Here is a 19577-nt window from a genome sequence, read left to right as displayed (position 1 = left end):
CGTAAATTGTTTGTAAATGTATTTCAAATTTCATTATTAATAAATGATTTATAAATTATAAACTATTTTTTTTTTATTTTTTACGTAAAGTAAAATGTAATATTTGTGAAATCTATTATAAATTTAAATTATCTGATTGTTTTCAAAATCTCGCTCAGCCACCCATTTTTTATTTTAACTAGACATAACGTGCTCGCTTCGCTCTCGCCTTCATTCTTTCAAAAATCCCGCCACTATCTCAGTCGACCAATCGACAAGCGAATAAAATGTCACAGAAGTGACGTGAAACGATACGACATCCGGCCATCAACTTTTTAGAAGAGGATTTGTTTTGCATTTTCTCTGCTGTAGGATTTTGGTAAGTAATAAAAAAAAAAAAAACCATTTATTTATCTTATATTTCATAAGAACATGATTTTTAAAGTTAATTTTAAATATTTTTCAATAGTAAAAATTTGTTATGCTTAGAAGTGTTTTTATTCAAGTTTTCAAAATTTATAACCACAATAATTAACGAGTGTGAATGTAGCAGACATCAAACAAATTTAAAATTATAAATATATAGAGGAAATAATTATAATAAATGCACTTATTAATTTTTGAATTTTGTAAATGCGCAATTTTTTAAAATTTAATTTTATTAATTATTTACTCTATTTATTTATAATTTTTAATTTGTCTGATGTCCGCTACATTCACACTCGTTAAAAAAAATAACTTTTATCAAAAATGCACTTATTAATTTTTTGAATGTGCATTTTTTTAAAATTTAATTTTTATTCATTATTTTCTCTATTTTTAAAAAATTTTTAATTTGTCTGATGTCTGCTACATTCACACTCATCAATAATTATGATATTGCAATTTTTTAAAAAATGAATCTAAACAAATGGACAATTGTTTTTAAATTAAAAATGTCAATTGAATAGTCGATTTTTTGAAAATTATAAATTTTAAAAATGTCATTAATTTTTTTCAGAATTATTAAAAATGAATCATCAATGTACTTGTGGAGATTCACACAGCGAAACTGATCTTGGCGTACAATATAATTTATATCAAAAAATAGATTTAGAAAATGTTGAATGTTTGAATGAGTATCAAGAAAATACTGGTAAATGCGTTTTTAAACCTTGGGAAGAACGATTGAATCATGATAAGGTATTATTTTATTTTTATTCTTAACTCATTGACATTCACTATAAATAATCTTTAGAAATGAAATTTTTTTTTATTTAAAAAATGTTGACAGAAACTAAAAACAAAAATTCATGATATAAAAATAAGTTTTATTACAAAACATTCACTTTTTCAAATCAAATAAATTATTAAATTACAGTAAATTCTATTTGTATTTAATGAATCTAGATAATCAGTTAAGCCTTAGGAGATTAAACTATTGTATTTGTTATAATGAGTGAGTAAGCGTCTGAAAATTTTGTAGCTGGGAAATTAAATTGTATTCTGTTGAGTTCATTGTAATTGTTCTCACCAATAATAATTTATTTATTTCTCAACGTATTTACAAATAATTTCTAGAATACAAATTTCTAATTGGCATGTGTAAATAAGTATAAATAATATTGACTTTGGGAATATATCCTTCAGAGCCACTTAACAAAAGAAAGATACATCATAAAATATTTATTAAGTATATAAATTAACAATTTTAACCATTTTTCTCAGATACCATTAAATGTTTATAGCATAATTTCTTAAAAATACTCAAACTATCAGCTGATGTTATATTTTTAGGCAGCGAATTCCAAAATTTAATGCCAGTTATCAGAAGTGACTTCTGATAATAATTACTATGACATGGTGGTACCCATAATGAGTTAGTTTTATTTGGGTCTACTCTCAATAAATACATATCATTTTTGAATATTAGTTTATCCGCAAAAAGCCCTATGTTGCCTAGATATAAATATAATAATAAAATAACATGTATATTGATATTTTATCACAAGGAGCAGCAGCTCTATGATCGTAAATAAATAAACTAAACTAAATCACAATAAAAAATTCATTCATCAGAAGATTTTACGCGGGAAATCTATTTAAAATCATTTATTTGTTTATTAATATTATACGCCAATCGGCTATAGACAACTGGCTACATAATAAAGTTATAAGTATAATTGATTAGTTAAAATTGATTAGTTTGGGAGAAGTTTTTTGATATTTAAGTGAAAACCCGGAATAGATCCAAAAAAGTCGATGTCCGAATTGAACTCGTTGGCTATTCTATTGTACGGTCCGTTGATTATGTAAATTTTATTAGATCTTAACGTGTTAATTATTCAATTGCTCCTAAGACACGGTTTATTACAGACTATAACAAAGCCACCGAATATATTTGGTGAATCTATCAATCCATTAATGATTTTATAGAAAGTCAGATCAGTTATTTGTCTTCGAGTCGATAGATTCTTGATTTCAAACTTCAAACGCAAATCTTCAGTGCTATAGGCAGGGCCTTTAGGCCCGATAAAAAAAATTGCAAAGGTTAACTTGTTGTTAACGACAATCCCTACATCTTTAATGCCCTGTAGAGTCAAATTACTCTGTCCCCAATCTCTTGAAAGTCTAATTCTAAAAAATTTTATTTCGTACATTATCATGCCACAAAACCCTTGAAAATATTTGTACTGATTCTATAATAAATTAAACTAGATTTTGTTGCTCATAGTTATAGATAAAATATCTTGTTAAAGAACAAAAAATATAAAAGGATAAATTTGCAATAAAGTACCAAAGCCGCCATTGATTTTTCATTAACGTAATGATTTTAATTGCATAAAAATAACCGATATTACAATAAATCTATCGTACACCCAAAATGTTTATTACAATAATTTATTTATCAATTAAAATTTTTATTTATTTTAATTAAAAAAACATTCATTAACTAAAAAATTAATAAGTCAGTAAAAAGTAATCAAGTTGTTAAAATTACTAATTTAATAAATTTTTTGTTTTTGTAAAGTTTGTTGAAAGTGATGCCGATGATGAACTTCTTTTCAATATTCCGTAAGTAAATTTTGAAAAAAAAAGTCTTTAAAATTATAAATAATTACTAATCAATTTATAATAAATAGATTTACCGGAAACGTTAAACTAAAAGGTTTAATTGTAATGGGTGGTCCAGATGATTCAAGCCCTTCTAAAGTGAAATTGTAATTATTTTAACTTATGAAATTGAATTTATATATTTTATGGATTGTACATTTAAATTTTATCGTCATATTTTTTACTGTAAACAGATTCAAAAATAAACCAAACATGACCTTCGATGACGCAGAATTGGAGCCAGACCAGACATTTGAATTGTGCAAGGATGACTATGGAGTTCATGAGTATCCAATCAGGTATTTTGCCTCATTTTCAATTAATTAACTTTTTATTTATGTCAAGGTGTCAATAACATTGATCACAAGTTGATTAAAAGACGATAATTATTTTTTAATTAAAACATCAGTTATAAACTTATCAAACTTATAAATTAGTTTACTTAATAATAAATATTGAAAATTAAAAAATTTAAACATCACTGAGAGGAAAAAAAAAAATTCAAATAATTATTTTTCTTTTTTCCATAAATACTCAAGTAGCACAGAGACAACTTTAAGATATCATAAAGATGTCTTTTAAAAGGACAAGACAAATTTTTTTATGTCTTAGAGTCAAGTTTTTTTTTATATAAATAAAACATACGGATGTTGGTCCTAGGAGACAAAATTTGTGTTTTTTTTCTGTCTTAAAAAAAAACAATTCAATTAAAAAATCGTTTTGATGATTTAGTAGTAATTTACTTTTTGTCATCACTTGTGTCAAGTCTCTAAGCATGTATTTTTTCGGTGACATAAATTTCTGATCGTTTTGTTGACGTTTTGGTGCCTTATCGATATGTCAAAAAACAGCCTAAAAATTAATATAAATGTCACAAAGTCGTGTGCTACTTGGGTACTCAAAATGAGTAATTTTTTTTCAAAATTAAATAAATAATTTTTATTTTTAAAAACCTGTTGCGACAGTTTAGTAATAAATTTCTAGAAGCATCAATTACTTAAAGCAAGCAAATATTTATTTAATTCAGTTGATACCATCTCAAATTTATTATAATTACAAATTTTAATAATACAATTATTTGGTTAAATAAAAAAAAAGGAATTGAAGAAAGATATAATTGAAAATTATAAAAAAATTCTTGCACTAAGAAAAAAAATTTGTTTTTATAACAAAATGAAATTTCTCATTGGTATTGATAAAAATACAAAATACATTAATTTTTTCGAGAGCTACTTCTATAAACTACTAAATATTTTAATTTTATTATTTAGTTGTGTAAATTAATATTTAAGATGACATACATCGATGAATAACTTAAGAGTTTATTAAAAACATGATTTTCAACGGTTACCTGACAATTGGTCCGAGGACAATTGATCTACGACAATTGATCCAAACGATAATGCAAACAATATTATTGGTTACACAAGTTAATATCCCCGAATAAAATATCAATTAAAGTCCTTTCAGAGAGTAAGTCGTCGTCGAAAATTTCGTTTTGCAATGATATGTTAACACACCCATGCTTGCAATGGTACTGAAAAAATTATCTAGTGAAATTAATTCACACCAGAATCAAGTACTCTAAGAATAAACTACCACAAAATTTTATATCCTTCGGTCAGTTGTTACTCAGATCAATTGCGTCTCAAATCAATTATCGCTCGGAGGAATTGACGCGGATCAATTGTCTTTGGTTCAACGGTCGTGTCACCTGCTGAAGTGCACACATAAAAAAAGTTTTTCTTGACGCAAAAAATTTTACTCGGCCTATGAAAATTTTTACTTGCCCTAAAAAATTTTCTGCACTATAAAATTAAAATTTTCTTAAGGCGTCAAAAAATTTTTTGAGGCAAGAATAAAATTTTTGCATTAAATTAAATAAAAAAAACGGCATGTTCAGTAATATTTTTTTGACAAAATCAAATTATTATGTTGATATTAAGCAAGTAAATACAATATTTGAGTAAAGTAATTATTTTACTTGATGGAAGAAAATAATTGCGTGACACTGTTTCAGTAACTAAAATACTTAAATCAAGCATTTTTTTTGTTATATACAATTTTTTCTCTCAGTGTAGCATAAGATTTTAAGTTACGATTCATATTTAATTTTAATAAAACCAGTACAAAGTAGTACAAATTTTGCAAGCTATCATTAGAAGTTATAAATAAGCATGTCTATTGCACGACTTGGATATTTTGAAAATTATTTTGTAACTTATCTTATGATAATTATTATATTAAAACCTAAAATATCATTAAAATAACAGGGTTGTAAAATTTTCATCTGTACATCATTTAACTCTTCATTTCTCTGGTAATAATGGTGCTGAAAGGACAAGAATTGATTACATTGGTTTTAAAGGTGAATGGACACCACGACATCAACACGGTGTAACTATTTGTGCTTATGAATCACGACCACAAATCAGTGATCATGTTTCAGACTTAAATATCATAACCAAAGAAATTCAATAATTATAATTACGTTAATTGATATAACAAGTATCATAAAAAAATATTTTTTTATTACTATTTAAAATAAATAAAAACCACAATTGATAATTGTTTCAAATAAATAAAATTTTTCATACTTTTAAAATATAAATTTAATTATTTATTTAATTAAACACATAAATTATTATCTATTATTATCGCAAGCACTTTTACATTGAAAAGTACTAAATTTACTCAAAGTGTTGATCGTTCGTTACCCCCTACGTATTAACATCACCAACATTTTATTTTCGGACGATGAAATTGGAAAATCCAACGAGAACAAAGACTACTATTCCTTTTGTTACAGTTTTACGTAAATTAAGAGTTTTTTATTCTCAAATGTCGAGGAAAAAAATTATACGGAATTTAATTAACAAGAATATTTATTTTTATTGATAATTAGTTTAGTTTTTATTCTTCTGTTGAAAAAACAATTTGTTTGCGCGTAACGAGACGTCAGAAGTATTAGCATAAACAATAAATAATAAAAAAACAGTTTATTATAAATATATACTCGGAGTAAAAACAAAATCACAGTTCGGTTAAAATATTTATGATTACTCAGAAGACTTGCAAGAGTAAATAAAGATTGTAGCGTTTAAATCTCGTATTCGCGTGCCGGTTCAGCTGGCGAACACTTCGTAACCAACGAACTGTTTATTTCTTATTATTTTTACAATAATCATTACCATCACTTTAAATTCAGTAATTAATAATATTGTGACTTTGTTCCATAATGAGGAAAAAAATATATTGCCGTTTAAAATAATTGTTAATTATTCAAATAATTAAATAAATAATAAATTTATTATTTTACTACCTAGTGAAATCCTCTTTGAGAATAAAAATAATAAATAATTGTCTGGTGAATAGATAAATAAAAATGTGCAATAAAAGTATTTGAAAAATTGTAATTTTTGTTCAAAAGATCAACAGATTTAAATGTAAGTAAAAAAAAAAATTAATTAATGTACAGCTTTTAAATTTAATCAATTTTTTTTTTTTTTATAATAAAGAAAAAAAATATTTCTTGATGTACGAAATAGTTTGTATTGTGAATTGAAGATGAAAATTAATTTAGGGCTTAAAATATTTCTTGGCGGCAAAACTTTTTCTCACTCCAAGAAAATTTTTTTTTTTTTTTAATTTATAACGCAAAAAATTTCTTACGTCAAGAAATCCTGCGTAAGAAAAATTATGTCTACACAGAAAAAAAAGAATTTGGTGACACAAAAAATTTTTACTCGCCCCCAGAAATTTTTTTACTTGTTTCAAGAAATATTTTGCATTATAAATTGAAAAAAAATATTATCTTGGAGTGAGAAAAAATTTTCTTGAGTCAATAAATTTTTTCTAGTCTGAAAAAAATTTTCGATTTAATTTCATAAAGTAGAATATTTTTTGCGCCAAGAAATATTTTTTTCTGTTTCAAAAATTGGTAATTTGATTAAAAAAAAAAGATTGAATTCCGCAATTATTTTTTAAATAAATAAAACATTAAATTTTAACTCGATCTTTAACATTGCGCAGTTTAAAATTTAATTTAGTGCAATTTTTTTATTACTTTGAAAAGCGTAAAGCTCAAATAGTTTTTTTTTTATTGATTTAAAAATCATTAGATGAAAATAAAATTCAATTTAATTTTTAAAGATCAAAGCGTTAAAATAAATTGGATGTAATTAAAGTGGGAATAAAAGTATATTATGCCGGCAGAATTTAATGTTGTCAATATCTTATTTACTTGATTAACACCAGATGAGTCATGTAATAACATTCAAATGCCCTCATGATAATAACAATTTAAAATAACTTTTTCATTACAAATACAAATAAAATTTTTAGCACAAATATTTATACTTGAAACATATCAAATGATATAAATGTTGGCATGATAGTGGGGGCCACCGCTTTATCTCCAAGATAAATGCATTTAAATTTTTTTACATTCAATTTATTAAAACTAAACGATAAAAAAAACAGGTTTTAAATATACTTATTTTCTTGAGTTGATCAAAGATCATTTATATTGAAAAGAAAAGTGCAATGCTGATTTAGGTCATCGAACTTAATGTATCACGTCATCAAGTAAACGTGTGAAAGTTGATAATGCAATGACAAAAGAGCTTGTAACTTTTATTTACATATTAGTTGTTAAGTTTCAAAGTAACAATAATTTTTTTTAGCAATTGAAAAAAATAATGACAATAAAAAAGAGATATAAAAAAATTATCATTGTGTAAATTATTAAAACTAAAATAATTAAAGTATCATAATAAAAGCCTTGAGTAAATTTAACTATTATAGAGATTAATTTTAATTCTATGTGATAAATATTAATGCCTCTGTCTTCTCTCCCACGATGTATAATATTAAATATATAATGATTTATTTTAACTTATAATTAGTTTTACCACATGTCATATATATATATATCTCCCATTCTGTTTTTTGTTGAGCAATATACTTCATATCTATCTATCACATACCAATTAAATGTAACGCATGATATACGTTTCTTTTTTTTTTCTTTTCTCATTTTCAAATCCACGGCCAATTGAAATTAATAATTATCTTTATTAAAATATTTAATAAATAATAATAATTTAAAATTGATAAATTTATTTTAAAAATTATAATCGACTCATAAATAAATTAAATAATAATTCACTATCGCGGTTTTTATATTTTTTTAAATAAACATTTAAACAAAAATTCGGGCATTATGTAAAAACAATACATTGAACTTTTTTATCAAAGAAGGTTATAACATATTTATTTAATTTTTTAATTATTGGAAAGCAATATCGAAGAAGCGTTTAATCATTCCGAGATATCGTTATATATTTATATAAAACTATATACACATACATTTGTTCTATGGATTGTACAAAAGCGGTGGTGGGATGAAACTATTAATGTTAATGAAATTATAAAAGAACAAGAAAGGAAGAAAAATGTAGGCCGGTTATCAAGGCTTTATGAAAAATGAATCAAATTATATTCGAGTACAAAGGACTAGTATGAATGAGTGTCACTGAAAGAAAAATTTAATTCAAATAATTATTTTTCTTGTCTCCATAAATACTCAAAATAATTCATTTTTTTCTAAAATTAAATTGATAGTTTTTATTTTAAGAAAACTATTGCGACACTTTAGTAATTAATCTATAGAAACATCAATTACTTAAGGCAACCAAATATTTATTAAATTTACTTGATACCTTCTCAAATTTATTAATTTTTTCGAGAGCTACTTCTATAAACAATTAAGTATTTGAATTTAATTATTTAGTTGTGTAAATTAATATTTAAGAGGACAAACATCGATGAATAACTTAAGAGTATTAAAAACATGATTCCCGCGTGATCGGTCTAGATTCGAATTTTAGGGAGGGTAAAATTATTTATTTATAAAAAAAATGTTTATTAAGATACAAAACTAATCTTCACAACATTAGATAAAATAAAAGCCATGTCTAGTACTATTTTTTTGATAAAACCAAATTTTTTTCTTAGTATCAAGCAAGTAAATAAAATACTTGAATCAATGATTTTTCATTGAAAATATAAATTTTTTCCCTCAGTGTATTCGAGTACAAAGGACTGGTATAGATGAGTAATTTTTATCTAACTATATTTCCTACTTTGTATTGTTATTATTATTATTATTACATTACCACCACCATCGATAAAAAAGTTGTTGAAGCAATATGTTGAGAAACATATTACAGTACACTAACCGTTAGTTCAGTTGCTAGCTCAACTATTGTTTAGTTAACGTGATCACTAAATGAGCATCTTAATCTTTATGATAATTAAATCGTAAACGGATATCAATGATATTATTGTGTACTTCGGTAACAGATTAATTGCCTAATAAACTACCTTTATCAAATTAAATGATAAGAAATGAAGAAAAAAAAATTAATTTAATATTTAAGTGCTGAAATTTTAATTACTTAAATTTTCAATTTATCATCTCTTATCAATCATGTTGATAACTCAAAAAAAAATTAAAGATTTTTTAAATAAAAACTCTCAAGTGTATAAATGATAGTGGACAATACTTATAATATACATATACAAGTTATTAATTATTTATTTATTTATAACGATGAATCAAATTTTATGAAGATAAATTATTTTACCGCTTAAGATTTTTATATTATTGTTTATTACAATTTAGTGCGAGTATTTAATTGCAACATAACTAGAAAGTTATCATGGCACATGTACCTGAAAATCCGGAAAAATTAAAGAAGAAAACGAAGAAGAAAGACGATGATGACGATGATCGTCATACTGACGAAGAGATTGATTATATTGTTGACGAAACACCACCACCTGATGGAGGATGGGGTTGGGCTGTAGTTTTTGCTTCTTTTATGATACATATTGTTAGTAAGTACATTAATTTACCATTTTTTTTTACTCTATATTTCATTTTATTTTTTAAATAAATTTTACATGATAGTAAAAGTAGCAGACATTGAAATTTTTTTATTTTTTAATATTTAAATAAAATTTTTAAAATAAATATCAATTTCTTTTCTCCACATTTTCAAATTATTTTTTTTTTAAATACGTAATTTGCTTTTAAAAACTATCAGACATTTGCTATTTCATTATCACAAATTTCCATTATGAATTCACTAACTGTAATCTATTGTACCGCAATTATATAATTATTTATTAGTATAACTGATAAGAAAAATCTAATAATAATTTTAAATAAATTTTTTGTAAAAAAAAAAAACCTTAAAATAAATGAATTACTTTAATGATTTAAATTTATACGGAAATAATTAATATCAAGTTTCCTTATTGGTACAAAGGATACGACATTGACACTAATACTTGTACGATATAACTAAACATAAATATATCAAGAAGAACAAAGAAAGTAAATGACATTTTTTTTCATACTTAATAAATAAATAAATTTTTTTCAAAGAAAATTTTGTGTAAATGAACATAAAAACATAAAAGTTTGATACGATAATAAGTGACCATTTCCGTTTCATATTTACTACAACCTTTGACTTCTTCATGTGATACTTAACGTTAAATATTGTTACGCATTATGTGTAAGATGAAAATATTATCAGTAATTTAATGGAATATTGTTTTAAATTTCTTCTTATATTTATCAAACAACTCAAATCAGCAGTCCTTGTACTCATTTTAATTACTGTAATAATTTTTAACAAAATTAATAATTATTTTAGCTGATGGAGTGACTTATTCCTTTGGAGTTTTCTACGTTGAATTTCTTTCTTACTTCAGAGAAGGAAAAGGTACAACAGCATGGATTGCTTCTATTCTTGTTGGAATAACTTTATGTTCTGGTGATTAAAAAACTTTTCATTATTAAAAATTAATAAATTTTAAACGTCTATTTATTTATTTATGTTTTTTTTATATAAAATAGGGCCGATATCAAGTGCGCTGGTAAACAAATACGGCTGTCGAACTGTAACAATAGCAGGTGCAATTTTATCAAGTGCCTGTTTACTTATGAGTGTATTTGCTCAAAATGTTGTGACTCTTTATTTTACAATAGGCATAGGAACAGGTAAATATTTTATTATCTAAAAATTTAACTAACAATATGTGATAATTTTTTATATAAACTTAAAAACATTAAAATAATTATTTATAATTCTGCAAACAAGTGTAGAAGAAATATATGATAAGGTAAAAATTTTGATAACTTCAATCTGTATATTTACTTAAATTTATTTATAAAATAATTTAAATAACTTATTAATAATAAATTATTTATTTTACAGGCTTGGGATTTGGATTAATTTATCTTCCGGCCATAGTATGTGTAACAATATATTTTGAAAAACTTCGATCTCTTGCGACTGGTATTGCAGTATGTGGTTCCGGCATTGGAACCCTTATTTTTTCTCCATTCATTGAATTTCTTATTACAACATATGGTGGATGGAGAGGAGCAATGTTGATAGTATCCGCACTAGCTCTTAATTGTATTATATTTGGAATTTTATTTCGACCAATTGAACCTACACGACGGCCTAAGAATATACAAATGAAGGTATTATAATATTTATTATATGACAATAAATTATTATCTTTAATTGTGAAAAAATAACAGACACATTCGATCCCTGCCAGTTTTATTTACTGGTAATATGGTTCCATACCTAATGAACTTTGGCAATTTGAACTTTAGTAAAATAAATCATCATCATTAATATTTAAAAGAACATTAATAGTCGTTTCATTCATAAAAGTTCAAATTTACCAAATTTCAAATTGTCAAGTTCAATTTTCAAAGTTCATTAGGTCGCTCACCGATAATATTTCACAAGCTCCTTACTTACATCTTCAGACCTTAATACTATAAAATTAACAAAAATTATTACAATATTAACAGAGTTAAAGTTAGTCGCCAGTTATTTTTTACTTGCAATTTTTTTTACAAAAGAGACAAAATTTTTTCAATCATAAAAAATCATAAAAAATGATAAATTAAAAAAAATTGTAAGTAAAAAATAACTGGCGACTAATTTTAACTATGTTAATATTGTAATAATTTTTGTTAATTTTATAGTATTAAGGTCTGAAGATGCAAGTAAGGAGCTTGTGAAATATTACCAATAAATAAAACTGGCAGGGATCGAATGTGTCTGCTATTTTTTCACAACTAAAAATTATACATAAATTACAATTTGTTCCAAGAAATTGTATTCTGGCCAATTTTAATAAATTGACTTTTAAATGCAAACAAGTAAAAAACTTTGGGCAATTTTGTGATAGATTTTATGGGAAATTAAATGATCTACATAAAAGGTCCTATAATATTTAGTGATAAGTTTAATAGTTTCGCCGGAAAAGTCAAATAATACTAAAATTTACTATTAATTTAATTTCGACTGAATGACTTTTGAAAATTAAATTTATCGAAAAATTATGGGAGACCTTTTTTATAATGCGTTCAATTTCCAAAAATATCTATTGATTTTTCCAATACACTGATTCGCTGATAAGTGATAAAATTCCAAACTTTAAAAAAAAATTTTCCCATGTTATCGAAATAGAAAATCGAAAATTGCTCAAACTATCAGAATTTTTTACGTCATCTTGAACAATATTTTCCGTAAAATTTTTGAAAAAAAAAATAGTCGATTTTTTTGATACAGGCTAATACACACATATTTAAAATTTTAATATTTATAAATTGTTTTTATTATAATTATGTTTTTTTTATTGATTTTTGCAATTGCATGGTCATATTATTATTTTAATTCTAGATTTTATATTTTTGACTCAGATGACTTTTTTATCATTATCAAATTTGATGTCTTTTTATATATTAAAAATATTCCTTTCCATTATATACATTGAGTTTATTTACAAAAATTATTATTAGTAATATTATCAATGAAATGAAATCTTAATAAAATTTGTATTTATTCCAGGAAATGAAATCATCATCAACAAATCTTAAAATGTCTAATTCAAATAGCATATCAAATGGTTTAAATAGACCGCACAGTACACACAATATTAGTACAACGTATCATTTTGTTACGGACAATAATGATAACATAAATAATTTAAGAAAAATAACATTGAGTCAACCTACTCTTACAAAGGAAATTTCTCATAATTTAAATCATCCAGATCACGGTGAACAAAATCCTAAATCACTCGGCAGCGGTATGATGAATAAACTTGATATATTTTATCAAGGGAGTGTTGAAAATGTTCGTAAACGATCGTTAGTATTTTTTTATTTTATGTTTAAATTAATAGCATGTTTATAAAATTATTTAATAATTTAAATAAAAATAATTTAGTGCATCTGTTGGAAATAATGAGACTCATCCAGCAGTACGTGGATCTGTTATGAGTTTACCTAATGGAGCACAATATAAGTCAAGTGAAACAGTAAAATGTGCTCCCTATGTAGAAAAATCATTTGGAATATTGCGACAAATGCTCGATTTATCATTATTAAAAGATCCAGTATTTCTCATATTTGTTATATCAAATTTCTGCACGAGTATAGGTTTTAATATACCTTATGTTTACTTAATCGTAAGTATAATTGCTGTAATAAATTTAATTGTTATTTAATATTAAAATTTTTTACAGCCACAAGCCGAGTCACGATCAATTTCTCGAGAAACTGCCAGTTATTTACTTTCAACGATTGGCATTGCAAATACTATTGGTCGTATCATTCTTGGCTATGTCTCAGATAAACCCTGGGTTAATCGTCTTTTAGTTTACAATCTTTGTTTAACTATTTGTGGACTAGGTAAATTTAATTATGTTATCATATGTCTAAATATCCTATCATAAAAATCTATGTGAGCTTGCATGGGAACCCATAGAATTTAATATAGGAGTGTATGGATTTATATAAGAATTCATGTAGGAAATTCATAAAGGAATCTGGGTTTCTATATAAATAATTTCTATAGAATCTGAGGTATCTGGATTTTTATGTCTATCGTCTATTGATACGCGTATATTAATAAAAGAACAGATTAATATTCTATTAGCAAAATATTTTTTAATAAAAAACATATTAATTGATGCTTTTTATATGAGTATTTGTAACAAATTGTTGATTCATTAATTAACTCAAAAAGTATAACATGTTCATAAAAATTACAAATAATTCTAATAAAACACTAAATTAGGAATCGTATCAAGGTATTGCACTCCGGGAAATTTTATGAAAACACATACGTTTTTTATGGTATTTGTGTCAATAACGTGGCGCTTTTTGTTAATTTTCCTAATTTATAATCCGTACAAGATTTCCATGCGGATTTTTAAATGGTGCAGATTGCCATATGGATTTTTTTAATAGGGCATTCGTTTTTTCATATCATTTTAATTTTTTTTTTACAGCAACAGTATTAAGTGTATACTGTGATTCTTTTATTTCATTTGTAATTTATACAAGTGTTTTTGGATTTACTGTTGGAGCATATGTAGGACTTACATCTGTGATTTTAGTTGATTTAATAGGCTTAGAACGCCTGACCAATGCATTTGGTTTAGTTTTATTGTTTCAAGGAGTTGCGTCACTCTTAGGGCCACCGATAGCAGGTAAATTTCAATAACAGAAAATTATTATGTTTTAATTTTTAAAAAAATTTAATCTAGTAATTATTATTTAATTTTTTTTAATTGTAGGTTGGCTCTATGATGCATTAAATTCTTACGACCCTGGATTTTTTGTTGGTGGTGCAATGATTACTATCAGTGGTCTGATATTATTCTTGATACCACCCTTGCAAAGATGTATAAAACAGAAAGAAGAAACATTTAAAGTTGTTAATGTTACAGCATAGTTAGATAATTTATGATTTAATATTTTTTAATACCAAATACAAACAAAAGAAATAGGATTATTTTTATAGAAAACTTTACTATAATATATTTAATGTTGTCGAGTAACGTCAAAAAAATACCATTAGCTCAAAAGTTTATGTATATGTATGTATGTATGTGTCATGTCATCTAGATTACGCTCACAATTCTTAATTAAACGGCGGTAATTAAATTTCGTATATATTTTTATTTTTCGATAGAAAAATATCAGAATAAATTTTGAGAGATCACTTAAACTCGTATATTTATTTTAAAAAATTTTATAAAATTAAAATTTAATTTTACTAAATAATTTTTCAGGTTTATTTTATAATCGATTTTTTAAACTCAAATAAAAATAATAAGTTTTCTGAACTTAAAATATGAATAACAAGAGATAAAAATTAATATTCAATAATAGAAATTTTATAATTTCATTTCTTGACTTTTTTCGAAATTTGTTTCTGAATTTGTAATTTTTTTTTTTAATTTTTTGTATTAGAATAAGAAATTTACGCTTTCATTCCGGATGAGTAGAATAATAATTTTTTCTTCTTCATTTTCAATACTCAATGACTACGTAACTTATCTAATTAATAATAGTTAAATTAAGAGTAAAAACGGAAATAGATAAACTATAACATGGATTATATATCTATTTTTTTACTCAATTGTATATTAGTAAATTCGTGATATATAATTCATTATATAGATCCCAGAAAAATTTTTTATACCATACATCTCAAATTATCGTATATTTTATTGAATATCTTGAGTAATAAATTATTATATATAGAATCTAATGTTAACATATAATAAAATACATGAGTTTTTATTTTTTAATTAAAATTTCTCAAAATATTGACTGATTAATTATCAAGTTAATTTAATAAAAGAGAGAGTATTATTTAATTAAAAATAATGTATAAATATTTAAAATATTATAGAAATAAATTTAATTTGTAAGTTGAATATAAGAATTATTATTAAAAAAAAAAAAAAAATTGTTGGTATAAATTAATTTTGTAATTCCTTATATTTAAATATTAACATCAAGATTTGTACTTAATAATTATTATGAATTTTCAGGAATGAGAATTAAAATAATAATGGTCAGTATTCATTTACTGTCAATTTTTTTCGGCCTTTTCGTTACTATTCTGATAATTACTATAGTACCATTTACTTTATAATAATGGTTTAACTACAAAATATTTTAAAAGCAATTCCAATCTTTAAATTAAAGATTCTATATTTAATTTATTAATCTGTATTATGAAAAGAATAAGGAAAATTTTGTTTTCGCCATAGCCATGTGATAGAATTAGTTAATGTTATTTAAATGGGTATCATTAGAAAGGTCTAGACTTGAATTTGTGCCTTTTCATACTTTAATCTATTTTTAATTGCCAAGCATTGAGATAAATAGACTCATCTATATTATTCAAATTACATTTAAATTACCCGAGGAAAAAGATGATCGTATTTGTTTTCTTTAAAAAAAATTAATACTTTAATTATTCTGTCACTAAATATGACTGAATGTTACTGAATATATAGCTATATTATTTATATCGCATTAATTATTCCAAAATGACATATTTTTATACTCGCATTTGGTTTTAAGAATCTTCTCAAAGCCTAAAAAGTATGCATAGAAAAAAAAAGGATTTATTGACACAAAAAATCTTTACTCGCCTAAAGAAAATTTTTACTTACCCCAATAAATTTTTTGCATTATGAATTAAAAACAAAAATTTATTTAGAACTAAAAAAAAAATTACCAGGCGCAAGAAATTATTTGTTGACCAAAAAACATTTTTCTCGCTCCAAGACAATTTTTGTATTTAATTGATAATGCATAAAATTTCTTGGTGCAAATTAAAATTTTTTGCGACCCGAAATCCTTTTTTTCTGCGTATTTTATAAATTTAGTAGTGATATTTGGGCAGGTTGCTCATTAACTTTATTTTAATGGACTAAAAAGTATTAAAAAAAACAAGAAAGTATTCATTGTAATGTGAAAATATTCATTTTTTATTCAAATTTTTCAAGTCAATTTTATAAATTAAATGAATGGAAATAAGTAATAAATGATTGACTTGATGCTATTAAAATTAAAAAATAAAATTGTTAAAAATCAGCTTTTCCTGAACGTATTTTACCCGAAAAAAATGATACAATTTAGTGAAGAGAAATTTTTAATGAAGAGTCAAAAAACGTTCTTTTATTAAATTAAGTCAAGTAATTTTCTTCATATTCATATTTTGTTATTTTTTTTTTTTTGTAATTGATTTGCAGAAAAAAAATCCGAAAATTGTTAATTGTCTCCTAACTTGAAATCATTTTTCTAAATACGGAAAGAACAAATTTCCTGACTCTTGTAGGACCAACTGTATGTTTTATTTATAAAACCAAATTTGTCTTTCTAAAAGATATTTTTGACATCTTAAAATTGTCTCTGAGCCACTTGGAAATAAATAAATAAAAAATGTATTTATGTGTAATTTGAAATTCCCGCCAAAGAATAGTATTAAAAAGAAGTGATATGATTGGTAGTTGTACGATTGAAAATGTTGCTTTACACAGCGACTAGAATATTCTATACATCAATTGACGGATACTGGTTACTTGAAGCTGTATAAAATAAAAACCGTATATTCACATACTGCTTTATGAAAAATATAAACTATTATTTAAATAATTATTAAATTACAAGCAATATAATGTTTATTGTATTTCAAGTGTTTTAACAAAAATATAATCAAAGTGTAAAGTCATATCAAATGAATATTTCAATAATTTGTGAATTTATATAAAGTGAAAGTAAAAGACAATTATTTTATAGTTTAAATATATATTTGTATTAAAATATATTTATCGTTGTAAAATATACTGTAAATATAAATAATTATTTAAAAATATTGTTCATCATTTGATTTACGTATTTCTCTTATTTTAATCAATAATTACAATGTCAACATATCACATACGGTGAATATAAATGTAGAAAAAAAAAAAATTAAGAAATTGTGCTGTATTAATTTTTATAATAAAAATAATGGTGAATAAAAAAATATATAACAACAGTTATTGATATTGACTGATTAGTGTTAACTATATATTTAAAATGAACATAAATTGACTATTTATTGACGCCATTTTATAATTACAGCGGAACATACGATGACGCGACATATTTTTTATTTTTAAAAATATTATATTTATAATATACAATTATAATATAAAACAATTTATTTATATTTATATACAATACCAAATAATAAATATCAATAAATATAAAGTGTATAATAAAATTTATATTTATGTGAATAAGTAATTTATTTAAGTGCATTGTGGGTAGACACGAAACGTGGAATATAATTTTGAATATTTAAATCATTTAAATAATAATATTCAAAATAATATATTTTAAAAATATTGTTATATTTATTTATTGAAATTAATATATATTTAAATGAATAATAAATTTTTTATTATTCATATTATAAAAAACACGTCGTCGAGAACAAAATGAAATGCATTATGGGTGAAAACGGAATACCGGAAATGAACTATCATTTTTTTCATTGGTCTCTAACACAAGCGTGTCTTCAATGTTAATGTTTACCGTTGTCTAAAACAACCTCGTGTGTATTTTTCAACGATAAAATTAACTTTTTTTTAAAATAAATTATTAAATTTATGTTATTACTTAAATAATTATTCAAATATTTAAATCACCTCTACAGCTTATACGCAAGTAATTAAATGTGTGTTTATTTAATTGCCAATGATATGAAACCGAATTACTAAATAATTTAATAAATTGTGGGTTAAATATATATAAATAGTAATGAGGTAAAAAAAATATTTAAAGTAAAAGTTATTTAGAGAAAGTAAGAGTTTTGGTAATTAAGTTAATGGAATTTTGGCGGCAGACTGTGATGACGTAGATGTATTGTAATCGGTGAGGGGGCGGTAAAGGGAAAAGAGTCGAGTGGTTAAAAGTATCATCATCATCACCAGCAGCAAGAGCAGCAGCAGCGTATAGTGTTGCGGCAGAAAAGGAAGAGGAACACCGGAATTGAACCAGTCGGTACGTCGCGGAACAATGCGTAGCCATTGTTGGTGCTGCAATCATTAGTTTGTAGATCCTCATAATAGTGGATTTTGAATATTATTATTTGCATACGAAATAGTTATTAAATATTCCGTTAGCTTTATAATAAAATGACTTGATAAAAATATACTGCGTGTAATTAAATATTTAAATGTTTAAATTTGTGGACGTGAGGTGAGTGGAGATGATGTTTAGTCGTTGCGTCTGATCGTTTGGTGGCGTATACGAACTGAACGCTCGCGCAAGTTCCTATACCTGTACAAGAGCGATATAGTATAGAGTGTCAGTACGTGAATGTCGGTAGTCAGTGAGTGAGTGAGTAATATACTCGTATAAGTGAGCAATACAGTGGGGCAACTCGGCGGCAGCCATAATACCACCAACGGACCAACGAAACTTAACGAGCTGGGAGAAAGCGTAGTGTTAGAGTGTCCGATGAGTTGTGGTTGTGTTTTTTATTTTAAATTACTTGGATAGCAAACGTTGAGTGATCAGGTAGGTGATTAACTTGTTAATA

General features: G+C 24.4%; 3 protein-coding genes across 8 annotated transcripts in view; all 3 read left to right on the top strand.

Annotated features, from left to right (window-relative positions):
* The first annotated feature begins 233 nt into the window (after window positions 1-233).
* Window positions 234-5706, top strand: LOC130668013 (PITH domain-containing protein GA19395). The gene is made up of 6 exons (XM_057469985.1): window positions 234-358; window positions 980-1161; window positions 2990-3033; window positions 3102-3179; window positions 3267-3371; window positions 5346-5706. Exons 2-6 carry the CDS (start codon window positions 991-993, stop codon window positions 5551-5553), a joined length of 606 nt encoding a protein of 201 aa, XP_057325968.1. The 5' UTR covers window positions 234-358; window positions 980-990; the 3' UTR covers window positions 5554-5706.
* Window positions 5707-6367: 661 nt separating this feature from the next.
* Window positions 6368-15351, top strand: LOC130668012 (monocarboxylate transporter 12). The gene is made up of 10 exons (XM_057469984.1): window positions 6368-6518; window positions 9761-9975; window positions 10803-10922; window positions 11006-11149; window positions 11367-11638; window positions 13026-13327; window positions 13407-13647; window positions 13705-13870; window positions 14473-14673; window positions 14761-15351. Exons 2-10 carry the CDS (start codon window positions 9798-9800, stop codon window positions 14916-14918), a joined length of 1782 nt encoding a protein of 593 aa, XP_057325967.1. The 5' UTR covers window positions 6368-6518; window positions 9761-9797; the 3' UTR covers window positions 14919-15351.
* A 3189-nt stretch (window positions 15352-18540) lies between these two features.
* LOC130668568 (bromodomain-containing protein 4-like) overlaps window positions 18541-19577 on the top strand; it is a 28791-nt gene continuing 27754 nt past the window's right edge. For 4 of the 6 annotated variants that reach the window (XM_057470914.1, XM_057470910.1, XM_057470911.1 and 1 more), the window contains exon 1: window positions 18542-19555. The gene's annotated coding sequence lies outside the window, so the exon portion shown is untranslated. Of the gene's footprint in view, window positions 19556-19577 lie in introns of all 6 variants that reach the window. The other 2 variants (XM_057470909.1, XM_057470915.1) reach the window with 2 other exon arrangements.

Source organism: Microplitis mediator, chromosome 5 (genome assembly GCF_029852145.1).
Source record: "Microplitis mediator isolate UGA2020A chromosome 5, iyMicMedi2.1, whole genome shotgun sequence".
Lineage (NCBI taxonomy): Eukaryota > Metazoa > Arthropoda > Insecta > Hymenoptera > Braconidae > Microplitis > Microplitis mediator.
This window is presented reverse-complemented; position numbering and strand designations above follow the sequence as displayed.

What these genes read in the sequence shown, in the direction of transcription:
- LOC130668013 (XM_057469985.1), top strand. Translation starts at nt 991, where the DNA reads ATGAATCATCAATGTACTTGTGGAGATTCACACAGCGAAACTGATCTT. An exon ending in AACGATTGAATCATGATAAG is followed by an intron (nt 1,162 to 2,989) that starts GTATTATTTTAT and finishes GTTTTTGTAAAG; the next exon opens with TTTGTTGAAAGTGATGCCGA. An exon ending in GAACTTCTTTTCAATATTCC is followed by an intron (nt 3,034 to 3,101) that starts GTAAGTAAATTT and finishes TATAATAAATAG; the next exon opens with ATTTACCGGAAACGTTAAAC.
- LOC130668012 (XM_057469984.1), top strand. Translation starts at nt 9,798, where the DNA reads ATGGCACATGTACCTGAAAATCCGGAAAAATTAAAGAAGAAAACGAAG. An exon ending in TACAATAGGCATAGGAACAG is followed by an intron (nt 11,150 to 11,366) that starts GTAAATATTTTA and finishes TTTATTTTACAG; the next exon opens with GCTTGGGATTTGGATTAATT. An exon ending in CTAAGAATATACAAATGAAG is followed by an intron (nt 11,639 to 13,025) that starts GTATTATAATAT and finishes TATTTATTCCAG; the next exon opens with GAAATGAAATCATCATCAAC.